This window comes from Oncorhynchus mykiss, chromosome 7 (genome assembly GCF_057628025.1).
Source record: "Oncorhynchus mykiss isolate SJ-2025 chromosome 7, ASM5762802v1, whole genome shotgun sequence".
Lineage (NCBI taxonomy): Eukaryota > Metazoa > Chordata > Actinopteri > Salmoniformes > Salmonidae > Oncorhynchus > Oncorhynchus mykiss.
Window position 1 is genome coordinate 10,349,867 of NC_143028.1, and position 20,134 is coordinate 10,370,000.

Here is a 20,134-nt window from a genome sequence, read left to right on the forward strand (position 1 = left end):
TTCTGATCAATTTGATGTTATTTTAATGGACAAAAAATGAGTTTTCTTTCAAAAACAAGGATATTTCTAAGTGACCCCAAACTTTAGAGCGGTAGTGTATATTAAGAAATATACAAATATTAGGATGAGCAATGTCGGAGTCCGAAGTATATATCTATATATATATATATACTCCGGACTCCGACACTGATAGTCCTAGTATTTCTATATTAATTAATTAAATGAATGAATGATTTTTTTTGCTGTTGTGTCAAATCGTCAATTGGCAACCCATTCCTTATGGGATTAATTGACACATAATCAAACATTACAATAATTCACTGTGGTAATTAAATGATCATTCTTCTTCCGGTGTCCTCTGCATTGCACATCGCATAAAGAGTGAAAAAAATGCAAGGTAAAAATCAGTACATAATAGTAATTAAGGTTATCCAAACAATAATTATATCCCTAGAGCAGGAAAATTCATATACATGCATACATACACACTGTATATATACGCATGCATGCATACATAACATATACAGAAAAAAAGAAACAGAAGCCATTTGAACCCAGTCTGGCACAAAGAGAAGATTCATATGGGAGACATAAGCCTATACACAATCTATATACATATGTGCCATTTACCACAGAAACAGTTTCATCATAGGTAGGACTTTTAATTTATCCCAGGCTTTATCTACAGTGCCTTGCGAAAGTATTCGGCCCCCTTGAACTTTGCGACCTTTTGCCACATTTCAGGCTTCAAACATAAAGATATAAAACTGTATTTTTTTGTGAAGAATCAACAACAAGTGGGACACAATCATGAAGTGGAACGACATTTATTGGATATTTCAAACTTTTTTAACAAATCAAAAACTGAAAAATTGGGCGTGCAAAATTATTCAGCCCCCTTAAGTTAATACTTTGTAGCGCCACCTTTTGCTGCGATTACAGCTGTAAGTCGCTTGGGGTATGTCTCTATCAGTTTTGCACATCGAGAGACTGAAATTTTTTCCCATTCCTCCTTGCAAAACAGCTCGAGCTCAGTGAGGTTGGATGGAGAGCATTTGTGAACAGCAGTTTTCAGTTCTTTCCACAGATTCTCGATTGGATTCAGGTCTGGACTTTGACTTGGCCATTCTAACACCTGGATATGTTTATTTTTGAACCATTCCATTGTAGATTTTGCTTTATGTTTTGGATCATTGTCTTGTTGGAAGACAAATCTCCGTCCCAGTCTCAGGTCTTTTGCAGACTCCATCAGGTTTTCTTCCAGAATGGTCCTGTATTTGGCTCCATCCATCTTCCCATCAATTTTAACCATCTTCCCTGTCCCTGCTGAAGAAAAGCAGGCCCAAACCATGATGCTGCCACCACCATGTTTGACAGTGGGGATGGTGTGTTCAGCTGTGTTGCTTTTACGCCAAACATAACGTTTTGCATTGTTGCCAAAAAGTTCAATTTTGGTTTCATCTGACCAGAGCACCTTCTTCCACATGTTTGGTGTGTCTCCCAGGGGGCTTGTGGCAAACTTTAAACGACACTTTTTATGGATATCTTTAAGAAATGGCTTTCTTCTTGCCACTCTTCCATAAAGGCCAGATTTGTGCAATATACGACTGATTGTTGACCTATGGACAAAGTCTCCCACCTCAGCTGTAGATCTCTGCAGTTCATCCAGAGTGATCATGGGCCTCTTGGCTGCATCTCTGATCAGTCTTCTCCTTGTATGAGCTGAAAGTTTAGAGGGACGGCCAGGTCTTGGTAGATTTGCAGTGGTCTGATACTCTTTCCATTTCAATATTATCGCTTGCACAGTGCTCCTTGGGATGTTTAAAGCTTGGGAAATATTTTTGTATCCAAATCCGGCTTTAAACTTCTTCACAAAAGTATATCGGACCTGCCTGGTGTGTTCCTTGTTCTTCATGATGCTCTCTGCGCTTTTAACGGACCTCTGAGACTATCACAGTGCAGGTGCATTTATACGGAGACTTGATTACAGACAGGTGGATTGTATTTATCATCATTAGTCATTTAGGTCAACATTGGATCATTCAGAGATCCTCACTGAACTTCTGGAGAGAGTTTGCTGCACTGAAAGTAAAGGGGCTGAATAATTTTGCACGCCCAATTTTTCAGTTTTTGATTTGTTAAAAAAGTTTGAAATATCCAATAAATGTCGTTCCACTTCATGATTGTGTCCCACTTGTTGTTGATTCTTCACAAAAAAATACAGTTTTATATCTTTATGTTTGAAGCCTGAAATGTGGCAAAAGGTTAAAAGTTCAAGGGGGGCGAATACTTTCGCAAGGCACTGTAAATATTCCGCAAACAGAAATACACAATGGACAAAAAACATTTCAGTTTCTCCTCATGGCTCAGCCACATAATGGCAGGGTATATCTGGTGGTCTGTCTCCTCATGGCACAGCCACATAATGGCAGGGTATATCTGGTGGTCTGTCTCCTCATGGCACAGCCACATAATGGCAGGGTATATCTGGTGGTCTGTCTCCTCATGGCTCAGCCACATAATGCCAGGGTATATCTGGTGGTCTGTCTCCTCATGGCTCAGCCACATAATGCCAGGGTATGTCTGGTGGTCTGTCTCCTCATGGCTCAGCCACATAATGCCAGAGTATAGCTGGTGTGCTTTCTGGAATAAGAGAAAGCATATATCGTGGTAGAAAGAGCAATAGAGGATAAAATTAGTTGCATTCTCTATTTCTTCAAGATCACAGTAGTTACATCGTCTTTCCTCTTCCATTTCACCACAATACTGACCTGTTTCAATTTGCAGAGGCAATATCCCTGATCTTACCTATATTTCTTATTTCCATTCTTTTACTTTTAGATTTGTGTGTTGTTGGTAAAAGTATGATTAAATGACTGAACAAATCATTTTAAATGAACTGTAACTAAGTAAAACTTATACTCTGTTTTATTATATCTGATTAACAATATGAGTTCATAAGAAGGGATTGTGAGACACGGACAAGGAGTAATTAAAGTTAATGAACACCATTTCAACTAGGAAGAAACGAATGGGTTGTGGACTGTGAAAACAGATAAGGTCGTTAGCCTATGGTTGACCCTACAGAAACTTAGCTCTGGGGTTTTTAGAGAAGACAGTGAGTGCATTCCTAAGTTTTCTGTTAATTAGAACTGTCAGCTCAGTGGTGATTGATAATGTTGAGGGGTCAAAAGTTACCTGGGAGTGTGTTAGTAAGTTAGAATGAACTTTTCACCTCACTTTGTCCCGGTCAAGAGGAGGGGATTCTGTAAAAGCAATGAAATGACGTCATGATCTGTATATAAACTGTTGTTCGTGGTTAAGTGGCAGCGCGCTCCGAGAATAAATTCTGTTACCAATTATTGAAATACTGGTCTGCATCTATATTATGCAAACAAGAATCTTACAAATTCTCAGAAAATAGATTAAGGGTTTTCAATTAATGAAAGCACATTGGCATAATTAAATTACATTAACAATTGGTCCTTCGAATGGATTCCACAAGCTTGCCTCTGTCGTCCGAAGGGAAAGCCGAAAGCCGTGCACGGAGACGGGTCTGACTCGTTATTTAAAGACCTGGCCTCTGGATTGAGGTTTAAAAAAAACAGGCCGGTATAAAGATCTAAGGGCGACAGAGGTGGTGACGGAATCGAACCGGCATTACTTTTCCCAGTCTACAGGACGAAGGTAAATAGTCTTTATTCACGAATTTGGGAGGAATTATTTAAGATATTTTTGATTGGATGTGCTAAAGGAGTTTGGATTTAATCAATGATAGGTGCTTGAATATTCTGAACAAATACCATGGGTTTCTACTTTGTGTTTTAACCAAAATCGATAGGAAGGAAACGGGTCTGAACTGACCCGTGGTAAGGTGCACTACCAAAACTAAACTAGGACTTAATAAATCTTGGTCTTGCAAGCCGAAAGATTTTTTAAGGGTGAGATATAGTACGTATTGTTAGATGGGACGGTCGTCCTGTACAAATAGGATAGCCATTAATTCAAAAGACATACCTAAATAAAGTTTTAACCTAGTAGTCTATCTGTATATGGGAAGTATTTTTTATTTTTTTTTATTTATTTTTTTCACCTTAATTTAACCAGGTAGGCTAGTTGAGAACAATTTCTCATTTGCAACTGCGACCTGGCCAAGATAAAGCATAGCAGTGTGAACAGACAACACAGAGTTACACATGGAGTAAGTAAACAATTAACAAGTCAATAACACAGTAGAAAAAAAAGGGGAGTCTATATACATTGTGTGCAAAAAGGCATGAGGAGGTAGGCGAATAGTTACAATTTTGCAGATTAATAACACTGGAGTGATAAATGATCAGATGGTCATGTACAGGTAGAGATATTGGTGTGCAAAAGAGCAGAAAAGTAAATAAATAAAAACAGTATGGGGGTGAGGTAGGTAAAAATGGGTGGGCTATTTACCGATAGACTATGTACAGCTGCAGCGATCGGTTAACTGCTCAGATAGCAGATGTTTGAAGTTGGTGAGTGAGGGAGATAAAAGTCTCCAACTTCAGCGATTTTTGCAATTCGTTCCAGTCACAGGCAGCAGAGAACTGGAACGAAAGGCGGCCAAATGAGGTGTTGGCTTTAGGGATGATCAGTGAGATACACCTGCTGGAGCGCGTGCTACGGATGGGTGTTGCCATCGTGACCAGTGTACTGAGATAAGGATAAGTAGTCTGACTATGAAAAGTAGCAGATATATATATTAAAACAGGTGAGGATAAATTAGGCTTGGTGAGAAGGCAGGGCAATTCTAGGCAAACATAATAACTGAACACATTCAATACTGAAAGAAATTAAAATCTAAGGGGTGGAGAGGGAAACTAATTCTAGAGTAGTGAGATATGAGATATTAACGTTGAAAGTCCCAAGGAACAATAGTTTCTAATGACCTTTTAATTGTATACGGGTGAAATTTAATGTCCGATCAAAAGTCATCTATAGATAAAGTTTCCAGACAGGAGAAATACATACATACATACCCATACACCCAAACATGTATAGTAAATCTTCAAAAGAGGTCCCGGAATTAACGGGAGATGAGAAATAATGCAGGGAAGAGATAAGAGAAACACCTATTTTGGCCCGACATGGAGGAGGAGTAAGTTTAAAGAAGGAACGATAATTCGCTCACGTGTGAGATCTAATAATTTATCAAGAGTGACGATAGTCACTATTCCTAATTTCTGATAGAGGAGAGCGAGATTAAGGAGAATCCTAACTGAGGGAAAACTTGGGGTTTTTAAATTAGGGCTATTTTCTGTTCTCCAGATGCTGGAGTTACAAGTACAGACAACTGTAAAATGGGTCTATTTGCGGAGAATCTCAGTCAGTTACATTGTGTTGGTGGTATAGTGGTGAGTGTAGCAGTCTTACAAACTGCAGTCCAGGGTTTGGTTCCCAGCTGAGGCGTTAACTAAAAAAATCCGAGTTTTTGGTTGTAATTCAACTAATTGTATTGCAGAGAAAGTTGTAGTCACTAGTATTGGTATAAGATATAAACTGAACGTTTTAAATAGTTTGTTTGGTTCAAATTGAAAGACTAATTCATTCAACTTAAAATAAGGACAAAGCGAATTTTGATGCAAGACGATGTCTGTTCACTAAATGATCTGTTTGAATAATGTATTGGGAATAGAGTGACTAAATGATCTGTTTGAATAATGTATTGGGAATAGAGTCATAATTAAAATGCTAAATCAAAGACGAGACAGTAACTTAAATCAAATGAATTCTAAATAATAACGAAGAGACAATTACAATAGATTTGTGCCCATCGAAATGTTCTTCTAAATTTAGCGGATTGGGAGATGAGAGATGTTGATTGATGTTGTAAATTCTAATTCAGGATTCAACAGATGTGATAAATTAGGTTTGGTTTATCGAACCCGTACTACTGTTGCTGCAGACAGCCAACAATTATTTACAATTCATTGAAAGTCGTTGTGGATTGGGTCGAGGTTGAGCGCTTGTTGATGACATCACTCGCAAGGCACTTTTGTCGCCACGGAAATGATGTCGTGACTGGGGGTAACGGAGAAAATTGTTTGTGTCATTTAGAAGGAAAATGCGTACATTATTGTTTTGAGTCACTTTTCAGAAGTTGATAAAAATTTCAAAATACATTTTTGAAAGTAGTTTGTAAGTCGTCAGGATAGTCAGGAAAGATGCTAAAAACTAGCAGCTGATTCGCTAGGTGGGCATCATTGATTTGTGGTGTTTATTTGGGCTGTATTATGCTATGAGAAAGGGAGATGTCTGAATCGTAAAACATTGTGATAATGGATTCTGATGGTTATTGATTCCTGGTTTGATTGTTTATGTAACACCAGTGAATTTGAGCACTGTTTCCATTATGTGGAACAATGTCAGGGTATTAATGTTGAAAAGCAACCTCTATAGTAAAACATAATTGCATTTGTTTTGGGAAACTAGCTAGGTTGAATTTGGTTATTTGAGCTTTTCCCCTGATACGTAGACATCTGTAACAGGAGCAAGTTGGGTTTTTCTTGAGGAACATGCAGATGGTGTTTTGTTTTATTGAGATGTAAACGTGAGTCTCTGAGTAATATTGTCATCTGAAGCATTATAGTAGTGAGTTTTTTGCTGATAAAAGTGGTTTGTTTATTTGGTTACTGATGATTGTTTATTCTAGGAGTTGATTTAACTTAATTAAGCATTTGTTCTGGTGTGTTTGAGTAGGATTCTTTATACCGGGACGGATGGAAGTTATCTACAATATGTGAGTTGAAGGAGCCATGGGAAAATACGTTCACATTTTTATTAAATATCTGGGATTAAATGACGGATTTCTTACACTGAGAAATGTACGACATTTGTGGCAGAGGGAAAAAGTAATACATTGGATAATAATGTTATCAGGTTAATTGTATCTAAGGGTAGCATGTTCATTTAAGTAAACATATACATTGATGTTGTTTAAAACTAATGATTCATGATTTGAGGTAAAGGGGAATTATCATTAGGTTTAGTTTATAGTTCACTTTTGAGTTTCTGAATCGGAAGTAGCAGAGTGAATGCTAGTTAGGCGTGTTGTGTTCTTCTGGGAAAATTTATGTTTTAGGTGTCTCACTTTTAGATGTTTCCTGGGATTATAATCATGGGGAGAGTGGGTGAGATTGAGGCCATAAACGACCAAATTGAAAAAGGCCTGGAAGTTTTGTTTATTCATTAAAGTTTGCAAATATATACACATAAAACATTTGTTAGGACTATTTGTTTTAGTGCAAAGGTATTTTAAAGAGGCACGCTCACATATGGAACTTTATGAGTTTTTATTTTATGAGTTTTAATTACACAAGTGAATTTTTTTATTTTAAGGATAAAGGGTTCTTTAATATGTCTAATGTAGTATGGAACATGACTATAAAAGGGTGGTATGACCTATTGACCTTATCATGGCTATCTTTTGGGGTCTGATCAGCCTCAGGGGAGAGCCATTTGTATAATGAATTTGTGGTCATTTGGGTTACTAGTTTCAAGGTAAATTAATTATAATGGTTTTGGGTTAGAATTATTGTTTGAACCGCAAATGAGAAAGTGGTTCAGGATTCTGTTTTACAACATTAGCTGTGAAGTTTTTGAATTGGCTATTATTGATTTGGTATTACAACAGGAAAAAATCCTATTTATCATTAAAGAATAAATAGGGGGAGATAAGATTCATTGAGGTTTGGATAGGAGATATATTAAGCCAATAGGGCAGGGAATTACATAGAAAAATAAGTTTCAGTTCTTAGGGGTGATAAGGTATTCCACACTATGCCACATATATTAAATTCATGTTATTGTCAGATAGAATACTGAGGATCCCGAAAGGAAAGAGCTTGTTAGTGTGGGAAGGATTTTGATATGGTTAGCATTTGTTTTGGCTTTGTTTAACTATTAGGAGTTTTTGTAAATAGTATTACATTTAACAGGAATATAGGACATCTGTGGTGATTTAGGATTATTGTTAGGATTAAGATAGATTGATTGAGGAAATGTAAGGACTTTAGAGATTGCCACTCGTAGACATGTTTTTTCTAAAAATCAATGATTTTAGATAAAGTCAAACAGTGAGACGCTTAGTGGTATTTGAGAGATAGGAGAGAAAAGGGTTACTGTTTAAATCGGTAAATATATATATTTATGAAAATATATAAGTAGCACAGATACTTCTTAAAGTAGATAAGACACTTGACAGAGAATTGGTACAGGATTGACATGAATGGACGCCCAAGGGAGAATTGGACATGTGGAAAATGAAAGGGGCGCTCCTACGTGATGATGTCAAACATAAGGATAATTTACTAATCTTACCTAAGTCATTGTTTAGAGTAGGCAAGGTTGTTACCTGGGCAGAGCCAGGTATGGGGGGATGGGTAAATTGTGTTCTAGGATAGGATGTGACCTACGGGATAATTAACTAATAAAAAAAATGTTGCTAACAAGTAGGTATAGAAGTTAAAGATATAATCAGATAGAACAAATGAGAAACTGTTTGTTAACCAAACCTGTATGTCCAAGATTTTATGCACTACAGGTGAATTACAGGTGAAGTCACTCAATCCATTCCCTGAGGCCTGGTGGGGGGACCATACCAAGGACTCCTGGTGGCAGCTAGCTGAAAGAACTACCCGGATTCATATCACACTGCGGGAGGGTAAGACACACTGACACTGTCGAACAATAACAGAGTTGGAGAGGAGAACTGGAATTAACAGAATTCTGGGGGCAATCTCTCAAATGAAGATTACCTTACCTGTCATTCCATCACTGTTCTTGTTCATATAAGTGAAAATGTGTCTGACTCTTGCTAATGATGTGTTTTCTGGAAGAGGGTGGGGCTTTATAGGTGAGCTGTCCATCCTGAGCTGTATGGTTGGGGGACCTAATTCCTGACCATATTCCTGATACACCATGAACACCGAGAAGGGGGTAATATTGAAATAGTTAAACAATGAGGATTTAGTATTAACCAAGCATAAGAGATCACTTGATCTGGATAAACAGGAAGTGAGAGTGGAATTGGGAAGGATGTCTCAGTGGAGTTCTATGTAGACCAAGTGGGGCCTCTGACTCCTTGGCAGTTCAGGACTAAGAGCAGCTATTATGGAAGACATCTATGCAAGTCCCTGTGTAGTTCATGAAAACCAGTTATAGCTCACATCATGTGAGAAGGCTACATAAATCTGCATACCCAGCATGGAAGGAGATGGAGTGTAGTGAAAGTAAGGGTTTCCGTTGATAACCTAGTGCATTCCAGGTAGAAAAAGTTAGAGCAGCTGATTTCTCTATAGTCAGCTGAATACAAGCAGAGTCCCTCTGACAAAGCAGATACTGACTGTGGAGTTGTCCAGAGCCAAGAGCCGGTGTGGATAGTTCAGAAATGGAATTATTCACCTAAGGGAACAGCCTGTATAGTAAAGCTATTCATGGAAGCAGGAAAGCCAGATAATAAGTTGTATGGATTTGCACTATTTATATTCACATGTTCCTCTGAAATCTGAGCTTCCTCCTTTCACAGAGGCAAAGGGAGCCTGTTTACTGTTTGATTCAGTATAGTACTTCTGGGAAATATGTGGGGGAAAATCAGTATTGCAATAGGACAGATAATGTTACTTCTGATGCGACCAATGAGTGATTTGGCAGGCTGGTTGATATCTGGGGATTTCAGTAAGATAAGGAGGCCCAGGGCTCACATCTGGTGGTTGTGTGGGGGAATGACGTGATGGCCGAGTATTACTGGTTAATTGGACAGGGGTATGTGTACTGGTACATTTGAGAATGTCTTTCACACTCATTCAACACCATGACATGATGTTGACTAAACGGGAGAAAAGAAGTACTCCGTCTGGGTCTTTTGATGATAGAGTTTGTATTAATAATATTGTGGTTCCACGAGGGGCAGATGAGATCCAAAGCTATAAATTAGATCCTGAAAGTATTTTTTTTTGGTGGTCCACTCTCAATGAGAATGTGTATTGGATCAATTATATCTATTAAAAATCCACAGCGCTTCACCAATTATATCAGAGATGTAATGAATGGTTTGGCAGAATAGAATAGTCTTGGATGTTTGCTGGCTGAAACAGGTGGGAGTGTATGGAGGTCATTTGGACTCCGAGGATACGGTTTTGGATGGATCAGTGACCAAGGCCTTGTCTGGTTTACACACCCTAGTTCACGAGTTGGCAGTAAACTCAGGGGTGGATACTTCTCTGACTAATTGGGTTGACACAATGTTTGGAAGATGGAAAAATGTTATGATTACTGTGTTATGGGCTACCTTCACCTGTGTGACTGTGTTAGTTTTGTGCGGATGTGTTTTGATTCCATGCGTGAAAGTTCTCATTTCCAGGACTCTGGAGAAATCAATGACACTTCAGATGGTGATATATGGACCAATCCTAAGCTCTGACCAGTGGAATATAAAATATATGGCTTGGACGTAATAGAAGTATCCGGATCCTTTCACTCGCGGGGAGACCATATTTGATGTTTAGGAAATGTAGATGTTTTCTTGTTTCAATATATAGACTGTTTTTTCATGAAGATTAACAGAAAATCCTGATAAGTAGAATTAAGATTCTGATGTAGGTTAGAACAGTCATTGAAGTTGATTATGTACATACAGTGCCTTGCGAAAGTATTCGGCCCCCTTGAACTTTGCGACCTTTTGCCACATTTCAGGCTTCAAACATAAAGATATAAAACTGTATTTTTTTTGTGAAGAATCAACAACAAGTGGGACACAATTATGAAGTGGAACGACATTTATTGGATATTTCAAACTTTTTTAACAAATCAAAAACTGAAAAATTGGGCGTGCAAAATTATTAATCAGTACATGTATTGATTGTCTTCTTCTAGTATATCATTGATATTTCCATGTAGTGTTTAATGATGGTATGAGTTGTTAAGTCATTTTTAGGGTGGATTGGTAAAATTATGATTAAATGACTGAACAAATCATTTTAAATGGAACTGTAACTAAGTAAAACTTATACTCTGTTTTATTATATCTGATTAACAATATGAGTTCATAAGAAGGGATTGTGAGACACGGACAAGGAGTAATTAAAGTTAATGAACACCATTTCAACTAGGAAGAAACTAATGGGTTGTGGACTGTGAAAACACATAAGGTCGTTAACCTATGGTTGACCCTACAGAAACTTAGCTCTGTGGTTTTTAGATAAGACAGTGAGTGCATTCCTAAGTTTTCTGTTAATTAGAACTGTCAGCTCAGTGGTGATTGATAATGTTGAGGGGTCAAAAGTTACCTGGGAGTGTGTTAGTAAGTTAGAACAAACTTTTCACCTCACTTTGTTCCGGTCGAGAGGAGGGGATTCTGTTAAAGCAATGAAATGACGTCATGATCTGTATATAAACTGTATATAAACGTGGTTAAGTGGCAGCGCGCTCCGAGAATAAATTATGTTACCTATTATTGAAAGACTGATCTGCGTCTATTTTTTGCAAACAAGAATCTTACAAATTCTCATAAAATAGATTAAGGGTTTTCAATTAATGAAAGCACATTGGCATAATTAAATTACATTAACAGTGTTTAGTTGTTTATTGTTAGATATTACTGCACTGTTGGAGATAGGAAAACAAGCATTTAGCACCATATGCAATAACATCTGCTAAATACTGTATGTGCATGCAACCAATAACATTTTACTTGATTTATGATCATATACAGTGCCTTGCGAAAGTATTCAGCCCCCTTGAACTTTGTGACCTTTTGACACATTTCAGGCTTCAAACATAAAGATATAAAACTGTATTTTTTTGTGAAGAATCAACAACAAGTGGGACACAATCATGAAGTGGAACGACATTTATTGGATATTTCAAACTTTTTTAACAAATCAAAAACTGAAAAATTGGGCGTGCAAAATTATTCAGCCCCTTTACTTTCAGTGCAGCAAACTCTCTCCAGAAGTTCAGTGAGGATCTCTGAATGATCCAATGTTGACCTAAATGACTAATGATGATAAATACAATCCACCTGTGTGTAATCAAGTCTCCGTATAAATGCACCTGCACTGTGATAGTCTCAGAGGTCCATTAAAAGCGCAGAGAGCATCATGAAGAACAAGGAACACACCAGACAGGTCCGAGATACTGTTGTGAAGAAGTTTAAAGCCGGATTTGGATACAAAAATATTTCCCAAGCTTTAAACATCCCAAGGAGCACTGTGCAAGCGATAATATTGAAATGGAAGGAGTATCAGACCACTGCGAATCTACCAAGACCTGGCCGTCCCTCTAAACTTTCAGCTCATACAAGGAGAAGACTGATCAGAGATGCAGCCAAGAGGCCCATGATCACTCTGGATGAACTGCAGAGATCTACAGCCGAGGTGGGAGACTCTGTCCATAGGACAACAATCAGTTGCATATTGCACAAATCTGGCCTTTATGGAAGAGTGGCAAGAAGAAAGCCATTTCTTAAAGATATCCATAAAAAGTGTTGTTTAAAGTTTGCCACAAGCCACCTGGGAGACACACCAAACATGTGGAAGAAGGTGCTCTGGTCAGATGAAACCAAAATTGAACTTTTTGGCAACAATGCAAAACGTTATGTTTGGCGTAAAAGCAACACAGCTCATCACCCTGAACACACCATCCCCACTGTCAAACATGGTGGTGGCAGCATCATGGTTTGGGCCTGCTTTTCTTCAGCAGGGACAGGGAAGATGGTTAAAATTGATGGGAAGATGGATGGAGCCAAATACAGGACCATTCTGGAAGAAAACCTGATGGAGTCTGCAAAAGACCTGAGACTGGGACGGAGATTTGTCTTCCAACAAGACAATGATCCAAAACATAAAGCAAAATCTACAATGGAATGGCTCAAAAATAAACATATCCAGGTGTTAGAATGGCCAAGTCAAAGTCCAGACCTGAATCCAATTGAGAATCTGTGGAAAGAACTGAAAACTGCTGTTCACAAATGCTCTCCATCCAACCTCACTGAGCTCGAGCTGTTTTGCAAGGAGGAATGGGAAAAAATGTCAGTCTCTCGATGTGCAAAACTGATAGAGACATACCCCAAGCGACTTACAGCTGTAATCGCAGCAAAAGGTGGCGCTACAAAGTATTAACTTAAGGGGGCTGAATAATTTTGCACGCCCAATGTTTCAGTTTTTGATTTGTTAAAAAAGTTTGAAATATCCAATAAATGTCGTTCCACTTCATGATTGTGTCCCACTTGTTGTTGATTCTTCACAAAAAAATACAGTTTTATAGCTTTATGTTTGAAGCCTGAAATGTGGCAAAAGGTCGCAAAGTTCAAGAGGGCCGAATACTTTCGCAAGGCACTGTACTTAAACTAATTCAAACTGTTGTAGTTTTGGCCTATTCATCAAATATTTGGCAGCCGTCAATAAAACATGTTTTCGCTTGCATATATTCAAATAGGCTACCTTCAAATATTATTTGGTTTTCTGAGAGGTAGGCCTAGTCAAAATACTTTCAAATATTATTTATTTTTCTGAGACCTGTATTTCATTATTAAAGAAAATATACTGAACAAAGATCTAAACTCATCAATTTCAGAAATTTGACTGAGTCACAGTTCATATAAGGAAATCAATCGATAGAAATAAATAAACGAGTCCCTAATCTATGGATTTCACATGACTTGACAAGGGTGCAGCGATGGGTCGGCCTGCGAGGGCATAGACTCACTCACTTGGGAGCCAGGTCCACCCATTGGGGAGCCAGGCCCAGCCGATCAGAACGGGTTTTTCCACACAAAAGGGCTCTATTACTGTAACGGTTTTCTTCCGTTGAAGGAGAGGAGGACCAAAATGCAGCGTGGTTAGTGTTCAACATGTTTAATATAGACGATAAACGAGAACACTACAAAATACAAAACAACAAATGTGAAAACTGACAACAGTCCTATCTGGTGCATTGACACAAAGACAGAAGACATTTAGGCAGCCATATTCTGTGGCTCAACACTGGGGCCCCACAAGGGTGCGTTCTGAGCCCTCTCCTGTACTCCCTGTTCACCCACGACTGCGTGGCCACGCACGCCTCCAACTCAATCATCAAGTTTGCGGACGACACAACAATGGTAGGCTTGATTACCAACAACGACGAGACGGCCTACAGGGAGGAGGTGAGGGCCCTCGGAGTGTGGTGTCAGGAAAATAACCTCACACTCAACGTCAACAAAACTAAGGAGATGATTGTGGACTTCAGGAAACAGCAGAGGGAACACCCCCCTATCCACATCGATGGAACAGTAGTGGAGAGGGTAGCAAGTTTTAAGTTCCTCGGCATACACATCACAGACAAACTGAATTGGTCCACTCACACAGACAGCATCGTGAAGAAGGCGCAGCAGCGCCTCTTCAACCTCAGGAGGCTGAAGAAATTCGGCTTGTCACCAAAAGCACTCACAAACTTCTACAGATGCACAATCGAGAGCATCCTGGCGGGTTGTATCACCGCCTGGTATGGCAACTGCACCGCCCTCAACCGTAAGGCTCTCCAGAGGGTAGTGAGGTCTGCACAACGCATCACCGGGGGCAAACTACCTGCCCTCCAGGACACCTACACCACCCGATGTCACAGGAAGGCCATAAAGATCATCAAGGACATCAACCACCCGAGCCACTGCCTGTTCACCCCGCTATCATCCAGAAGGCGAGGTCAGTACAGGTGCATCAAAGCTGGGACCGAGAGACTGAAAAACAGCTTCTATCTCAAGGCCATCAGACTGTTAAACAGCCACCACTAACACTGAGTGGCTGCTGCCAACACACTGACACTGACTCACACCTGCCAGGTGGATGGATTATCTTGGCAAATAAGAAATGCTCACTAACAGGGATGTAAACAAATTTGTGTAAAAATGAGCGAAATAAGCTTTTTGTGCGGATGGAACATTTCTAGGATCTTTTATTTCAGCTCATGAAACATGGAACCAACACTTTACATGTTACATTTTACATTTATATTGTTGTTCAATATAGTTGGCTTTTAGTTTAAACTCTATATAAACTATATTAGACTACCTAGAGTATCTAAAACGTTTTTATTTTCTACTGAACTACAAAATACAACTATTTTCGACCCAGGCCTACTCTGTTTAGCTTTATGAATGTTGTTGGCACTTTAGATATAAAGAAATGGTAGCAACAAGTTTAACTCAAACGTTGTCTTTAGATTGGATATGTGTATTTCGATGCTCTAAAGCTCTTATAGGAAATTGCCAGAAAAATGCAAAGAACATTTTCTAAATCAATGTACAGACAGAGAAAGGCCACCACCACACTGTTTTAAAAACCCGCCCACCCGGCGCGCCGGCGTGGAAACTAAATCGAGTGTACCGTTCTGTCTGGGCTTGGTCTGTGGTTCGTTCCGTTTCCGCCCTGTCATCCTGGCTTTTCTCCGGTCTTCGGGCCCAATTTCAGAAGAAGACAGCTAAACAAGTGAAAACAGAACATCTTCTAAATCAATGTACAGACAGAGACAAGCTACCGAACACACGGTTTAAAACCCCGCTCACCCGGCGCGGAAACTAAATCGAGCGTACCGTTCTGTCTGGGCTTGGTCTGTGGTTCGTTCCGTTTCCGCCCTGTCATCCTGGCTTTTCTCCGGTCCTCGGAGCCCAATTCCAGAAGAGGACAGCTAAACAAGTGAAAACTGTTTATTAGCTAAACTGACTACAGTCTATTAGCTCAAATCTTAAGTAAATCACAGCGCCAGATCGGTGTACCGCGGAGACAAAGAGAGGAGGAGGGGCGGGGTTTCAGGAGTTTTACATGAGACGAGATATTGCTTCCTAGTTAAGCTTACTGGTGAGTAAAAGGCGCACATTACAACATGGCTAGGCTATCCAGCTATCTGCTTAAACTAGCCGTACTACTGGACTTCTGTTAGATAGTTACTGATAATCACTAGTGAACGTAACATAATATTGCATTTCACATGGTTATAAACCTTTTATTACAGTGCATATAGTGCACCCATTCTCATAGGCCTAGCTGTGAAACGTATTTTTTATAGTGGACATACACCCACCTATCATACCCTGGCTGTAACCCTATCATTAAGGCCTAGTGGACATATTACACCCAGCCTCCCATCCATATAGCTACTTTTATAGTGGAGATATCACACCCACCTATTATATAGCCTGGCTATAAACCTATTATTAGATTATTATAGTGGAGATATCACACCCACCTATTATATAGCCTGGCTATAAACCTATTATTAGATTATTATAGTGGAGATATCACACCCACCTATTATATAGCCTGGCTATAAACATATTATTAAAAACCTAGTAGAATATTGCAACCATTCACATACATCTGTTATTACAGTACTGTACAAAGCCCAAGGCAACTGATTACCAGTTAGTAGATGGATGTATGGGGTTTTGGCAGCTACTAACTCAACTAACGTTGTTATCCAACTGTAGTTCTTCTTATTTGTATTATTTCAGTAAGCCTACAGTACCACTGTCTGTGTGCATCACATGTAGCCTGCCACTGTCTGTGTGCATCACATGTAGCCTGCCACTGCATGTGCATCACATGTAGCCTGCCACTGTCTGTGTGCATCACATGTAGCCTGCCACTCTCTGTGTGCATCACATGTAGCCTGCCACTCTCTGTGTGCATCACATGTAGAATGCCACTGTCTGTGTGCATCACATATAGCCTGCCACTCTCTGTGTGCATCACATTTAGCTTACCATTGTAAGATGAATTCTGACATGTGTTCTGAGGTGTGATGTGTGCTGGAATGAATGAATACAGGATGAATGGATTGTCTACTCTGTGTAGCATGGCATGGAGGCGTCTGTGTGTGTGTTCTGTGCAGTCAGCTATTTCCTTTTATAGACGTTGAACACTAAAGGCTGTTTCACTCTACTTCCTGTAAACAACGTTGACTATGTTTGCTTCCTGCTTCTGTCTGATTAGTCAGTTTGGCCCTTGTGACCATCAGGGCCTTTAGGAGTTCCAGGATGAGGAAGTGGGTTTCCCCTAGAAACAAAGAGGAGAGAGCAGAATGTAACGGAGAGAGCAGAATGTAACGGAGAGAGCAGAATGTAACGGAGAGAGCAGAATGTAACGGAGAGAGCAGAATGTAACGGAGAGAGCAGAATGTAACGGAGAGAGCAGAATGTAACGGAGAGAACTGAATGTAACGGAGAGAGCAGAATGTAACGGAGAGAGCAGAATGTAACGGAGAGAGCAGAATGTAACGGAGAGAGCAGAATGTAATGGAGAGAGCAGAATGTAACGGAGAGAGCAGAATGTAACGGAGAGATCAGAATGTAACGGAGAGAACTGAATGTAACGGAGAGAGCAGAATGTAACGGAGAGAGTAGAATGTAACGGAGAGAGCAGAATGTAACGGAGAGAGCAGAATGTAATGGAGAGAGCAGAATGTAACGGAGAGAGCAGAATGTATCGGAGAGAGTAGACCTACAATGTATAAACAGAGGGTGGGTTCAGATTCCCTCTCCTATCCTGGAAGTCTGCACTTGTTCAAAGTGTGCTTTTGTTCACTCCCCCTTATGGATATAAAAACATTAGATTGGCTGGGACGAAGCAATATGGTGATAATTCCCTGCAGCCTATCAGAGGACATGATGTTGATATTCATTTGTTTCTGTGGCCTAAGGGAAGTGCCTCTGCCTCTGATTTGCCCAATCCCAGGCCTGGAGCTATGGAATTCCTAGGGAACGAGTCCCAGCCTGGATAGCACCCATTATTATCCTGACACACACACACACACACACACACACACACACACACACACACACAAACACACACTGCCTTACACGTTACTAGGCTAGGCTGTGCAGGGCTGGAGCAGGGCGTAACCATGGAGATGAGCAAGAACTGCTGGGCATGATAGAACTGGCTGTGTCTGAGACCGCTGTGGAATGAGACTGCCTGTTATAACATGTCCTGGAGAGAGAGAGAGAGGAATAAAGAGAGGGGGGAAAGAGAAAGAAAGAGACCAAGATAGACAGGGACAAGGACTGAGAGAGACAGGGACTGAGAGAGACAGGGACTGAGAGAGACAGGGACCGAGAGAGACAGGGACCGAGAGAGACAGGGACCGAGAGAGACAGGGACCGAGAGAGACAGGGACCGAGAGAGACAGGGACCGAGAGAGACAGGGACCGAGAGAGACAGGGACCGAGAGAGTAATAAGGTACACACTCGGATATTACAAGCTAAAGTAAAGCTGTTGTTGACCTACTCTTCTGAAAAGCACAGGGGAGGAGGACAGAAAGGGTAAGTAGGAGGGAGAGGGGTGAGGAAACGAGGAGAGGCTGGGGACAGCTAATGTAGTTGTTGATGTCTGGATGCTGTCTGATCGGGGATACAAAGCTGTAGACAGAGGGAGAAGGAGGCTAGCGTGTCTTTCCGACAGTGTGGAATGTTGACTGTGTCCTTTTAGTGGAGGGGAGAGAAAAACATTGGAAATCGAAAGGTAGTTGTCCTGGACGGATGGAAACACACACACAGCAGGGTCAGAGACAGGACGTGATGAAAGCTCTGTGAGCTAGATGTAGGCTATTTCCTGTTGATGGTGATGATGTCACTGTGCCTTATACCTTTGAAGGGGAACTCTGTCGCGTTTTTCTCTGAGAAAGGAAGAGGTTGTGGTGTGCAGGTGAAAAGGTGTCAGACGGGAGCTTTTACCTTATTTGGAGCCGAAAACATCCTTCTGCTCTGCAATGCATTACACACACACACACACACACACACACACACACACACACACACACACACACACACACACACACACACACACACCAGGAAACCACACATAACATGTACCTTCCTCATCCACTCTTGGTTCCCTCTTACACGCAGACACACGGACACACACACGCCAAACACACACCTTCTCACTTTGTGTCGGTGTGTCAAGGCATGATAGAGGTCTCTCTTTTTCTCTTGACAGCTGTGTGTGTCTCTCTCCCTCTCCAGGTGTGTGTGTGTGTGTAGATGTGTGACAGCGGTGTGTGTGAAGACAAGCCCCCCGCCCCCCCTGTCAGAATGAACAGCCAAGGAGGCGGAGCCAAGGACTCCGTGTCGGGCAACTACAACTCTCGGTCCCTCCCCTCTGTTCCTGAGGAGAAACAGAAACGAAATAAAATCATCTCCATGTTCGCCTCCGAGAAAGGTACACACACACACACTTGCTTATGGCTGTCGACCGATGCCGATGATGATGCCACACAGACACAAGCACAAACATACACACACTCACATACACAGAACCACACAGCTGTGTTAAGGAGTGTGTATATTAATTCTAGAGTTTGTGTGTGTGTGTGTGTGTGTGTGTGTGTGTGTGTGTGTGTCAGGAGGCAGGAAGAAGGATCGTGATAAGGACAACAGACCAGAGATCTCCTCTCCGTCAGACTTTGAACACACCATCCATGTGGGCTTCGACGCCGTCACAGGAGAGTTCACAGTGAGTCTGTCTTTGTTTCTCTTAGTGTGTGTGTTTAACCATTCATCTGTGGGTGTGTGTGTCTGTGGCGTATATGTGTGTGTGTATGTGTGTTTGAGTAATATGCTGTGTGTGTGTGTAGGTTATGTGTGTTTGAGTAATAATCTGTGGGTGTGTGTAGGGTATGTGTGTTTGAGTAATAATTTGTGTGTGTGTGTTTGAGTAATAATCTGTGTGTGTGTGTGTAGGGTATGTGTGTTTGAGTAATAATTTGTGTGTGTGTGTGTGTGTTTGAGTAATAATCTGTGGGTGTGTGTAGGGTATGTGTGTTTGAGTAATAATTTGTGTGTGTGTGTTTGAGTAATAATCTGTGGGTGTGTGTAGGGTATGTGTGTTTGAGTAATAATTTTTGTGTGTGTGTGTAGGGTATGTGTGTTTGAGTAATAATTTGTGTGTGTGTGTGTAGGGCATGCCGGAGCAGTGGTCCAACCTGCTCCAGACATCTAACATCAGTAAATCGGAGCAGAAGCAGAATCCTCAGGCTGTTCTGGACATTCTCAAGTTCTACGACTCCTCCACCGCAAAACAGAAATACCTCTCCTTCTCAGGTTGGTACTCTCTCCCTCACTCACTCACTCAC

General features: G+C 40.6%; 1 protein-coding gene and 1 long non-coding RNA gene across 3 annotated transcripts in view; one reads left to right on the plus strand and one right to left on the minus strand.

The window, feature by feature from the left end:
* LOC118965257 (uncharacterized) lies at positions 1–15,731 on the minus strand. The gene is made up of 3 exons (XR_005052514.2): positions 15,596–15,731; positions 15,390–15,483; positions 1–2,643 (listed from the first exon to the last, which is right to left on the minus strand). It is a non-coding gene; the product is annotated as an uncharacterized LOC118965257 (long non-coding RNA).
* Positions 15,405–20,134, plus strand: part of LOC110528896 (serine/threonine-protein kinase PAK 2) — a 15,633-nt gene continuing 10,903 nt past the window's right edge. The window contains exons 1-4 of one of the 2 annotated variants that reach the window (XM_036982716.2): positions 15,405–15,860; positions 19,026–19,221; positions 19,406–19,515; positions 19,961–20,102. In XM_036982716.2, the coding sequence (XP_036838611.1) occupies positions 19,044–19,221; positions 19,406–19,515; positions 19,961–20,102 (430 nt within the window). In that variant the 5' untranslated portion in view covers positions 15,405–15,860; positions 19,026–19,043. Of the gene's footprint in view, positions 15,861–17,914; positions 18,324–19,025; positions 19,222–19,405; positions 19,516–19,960; positions 20,103–20,134 lie in introns of those variants that run through there. The other variant, XM_036982717.2, reaches the window with a different exon arrangement.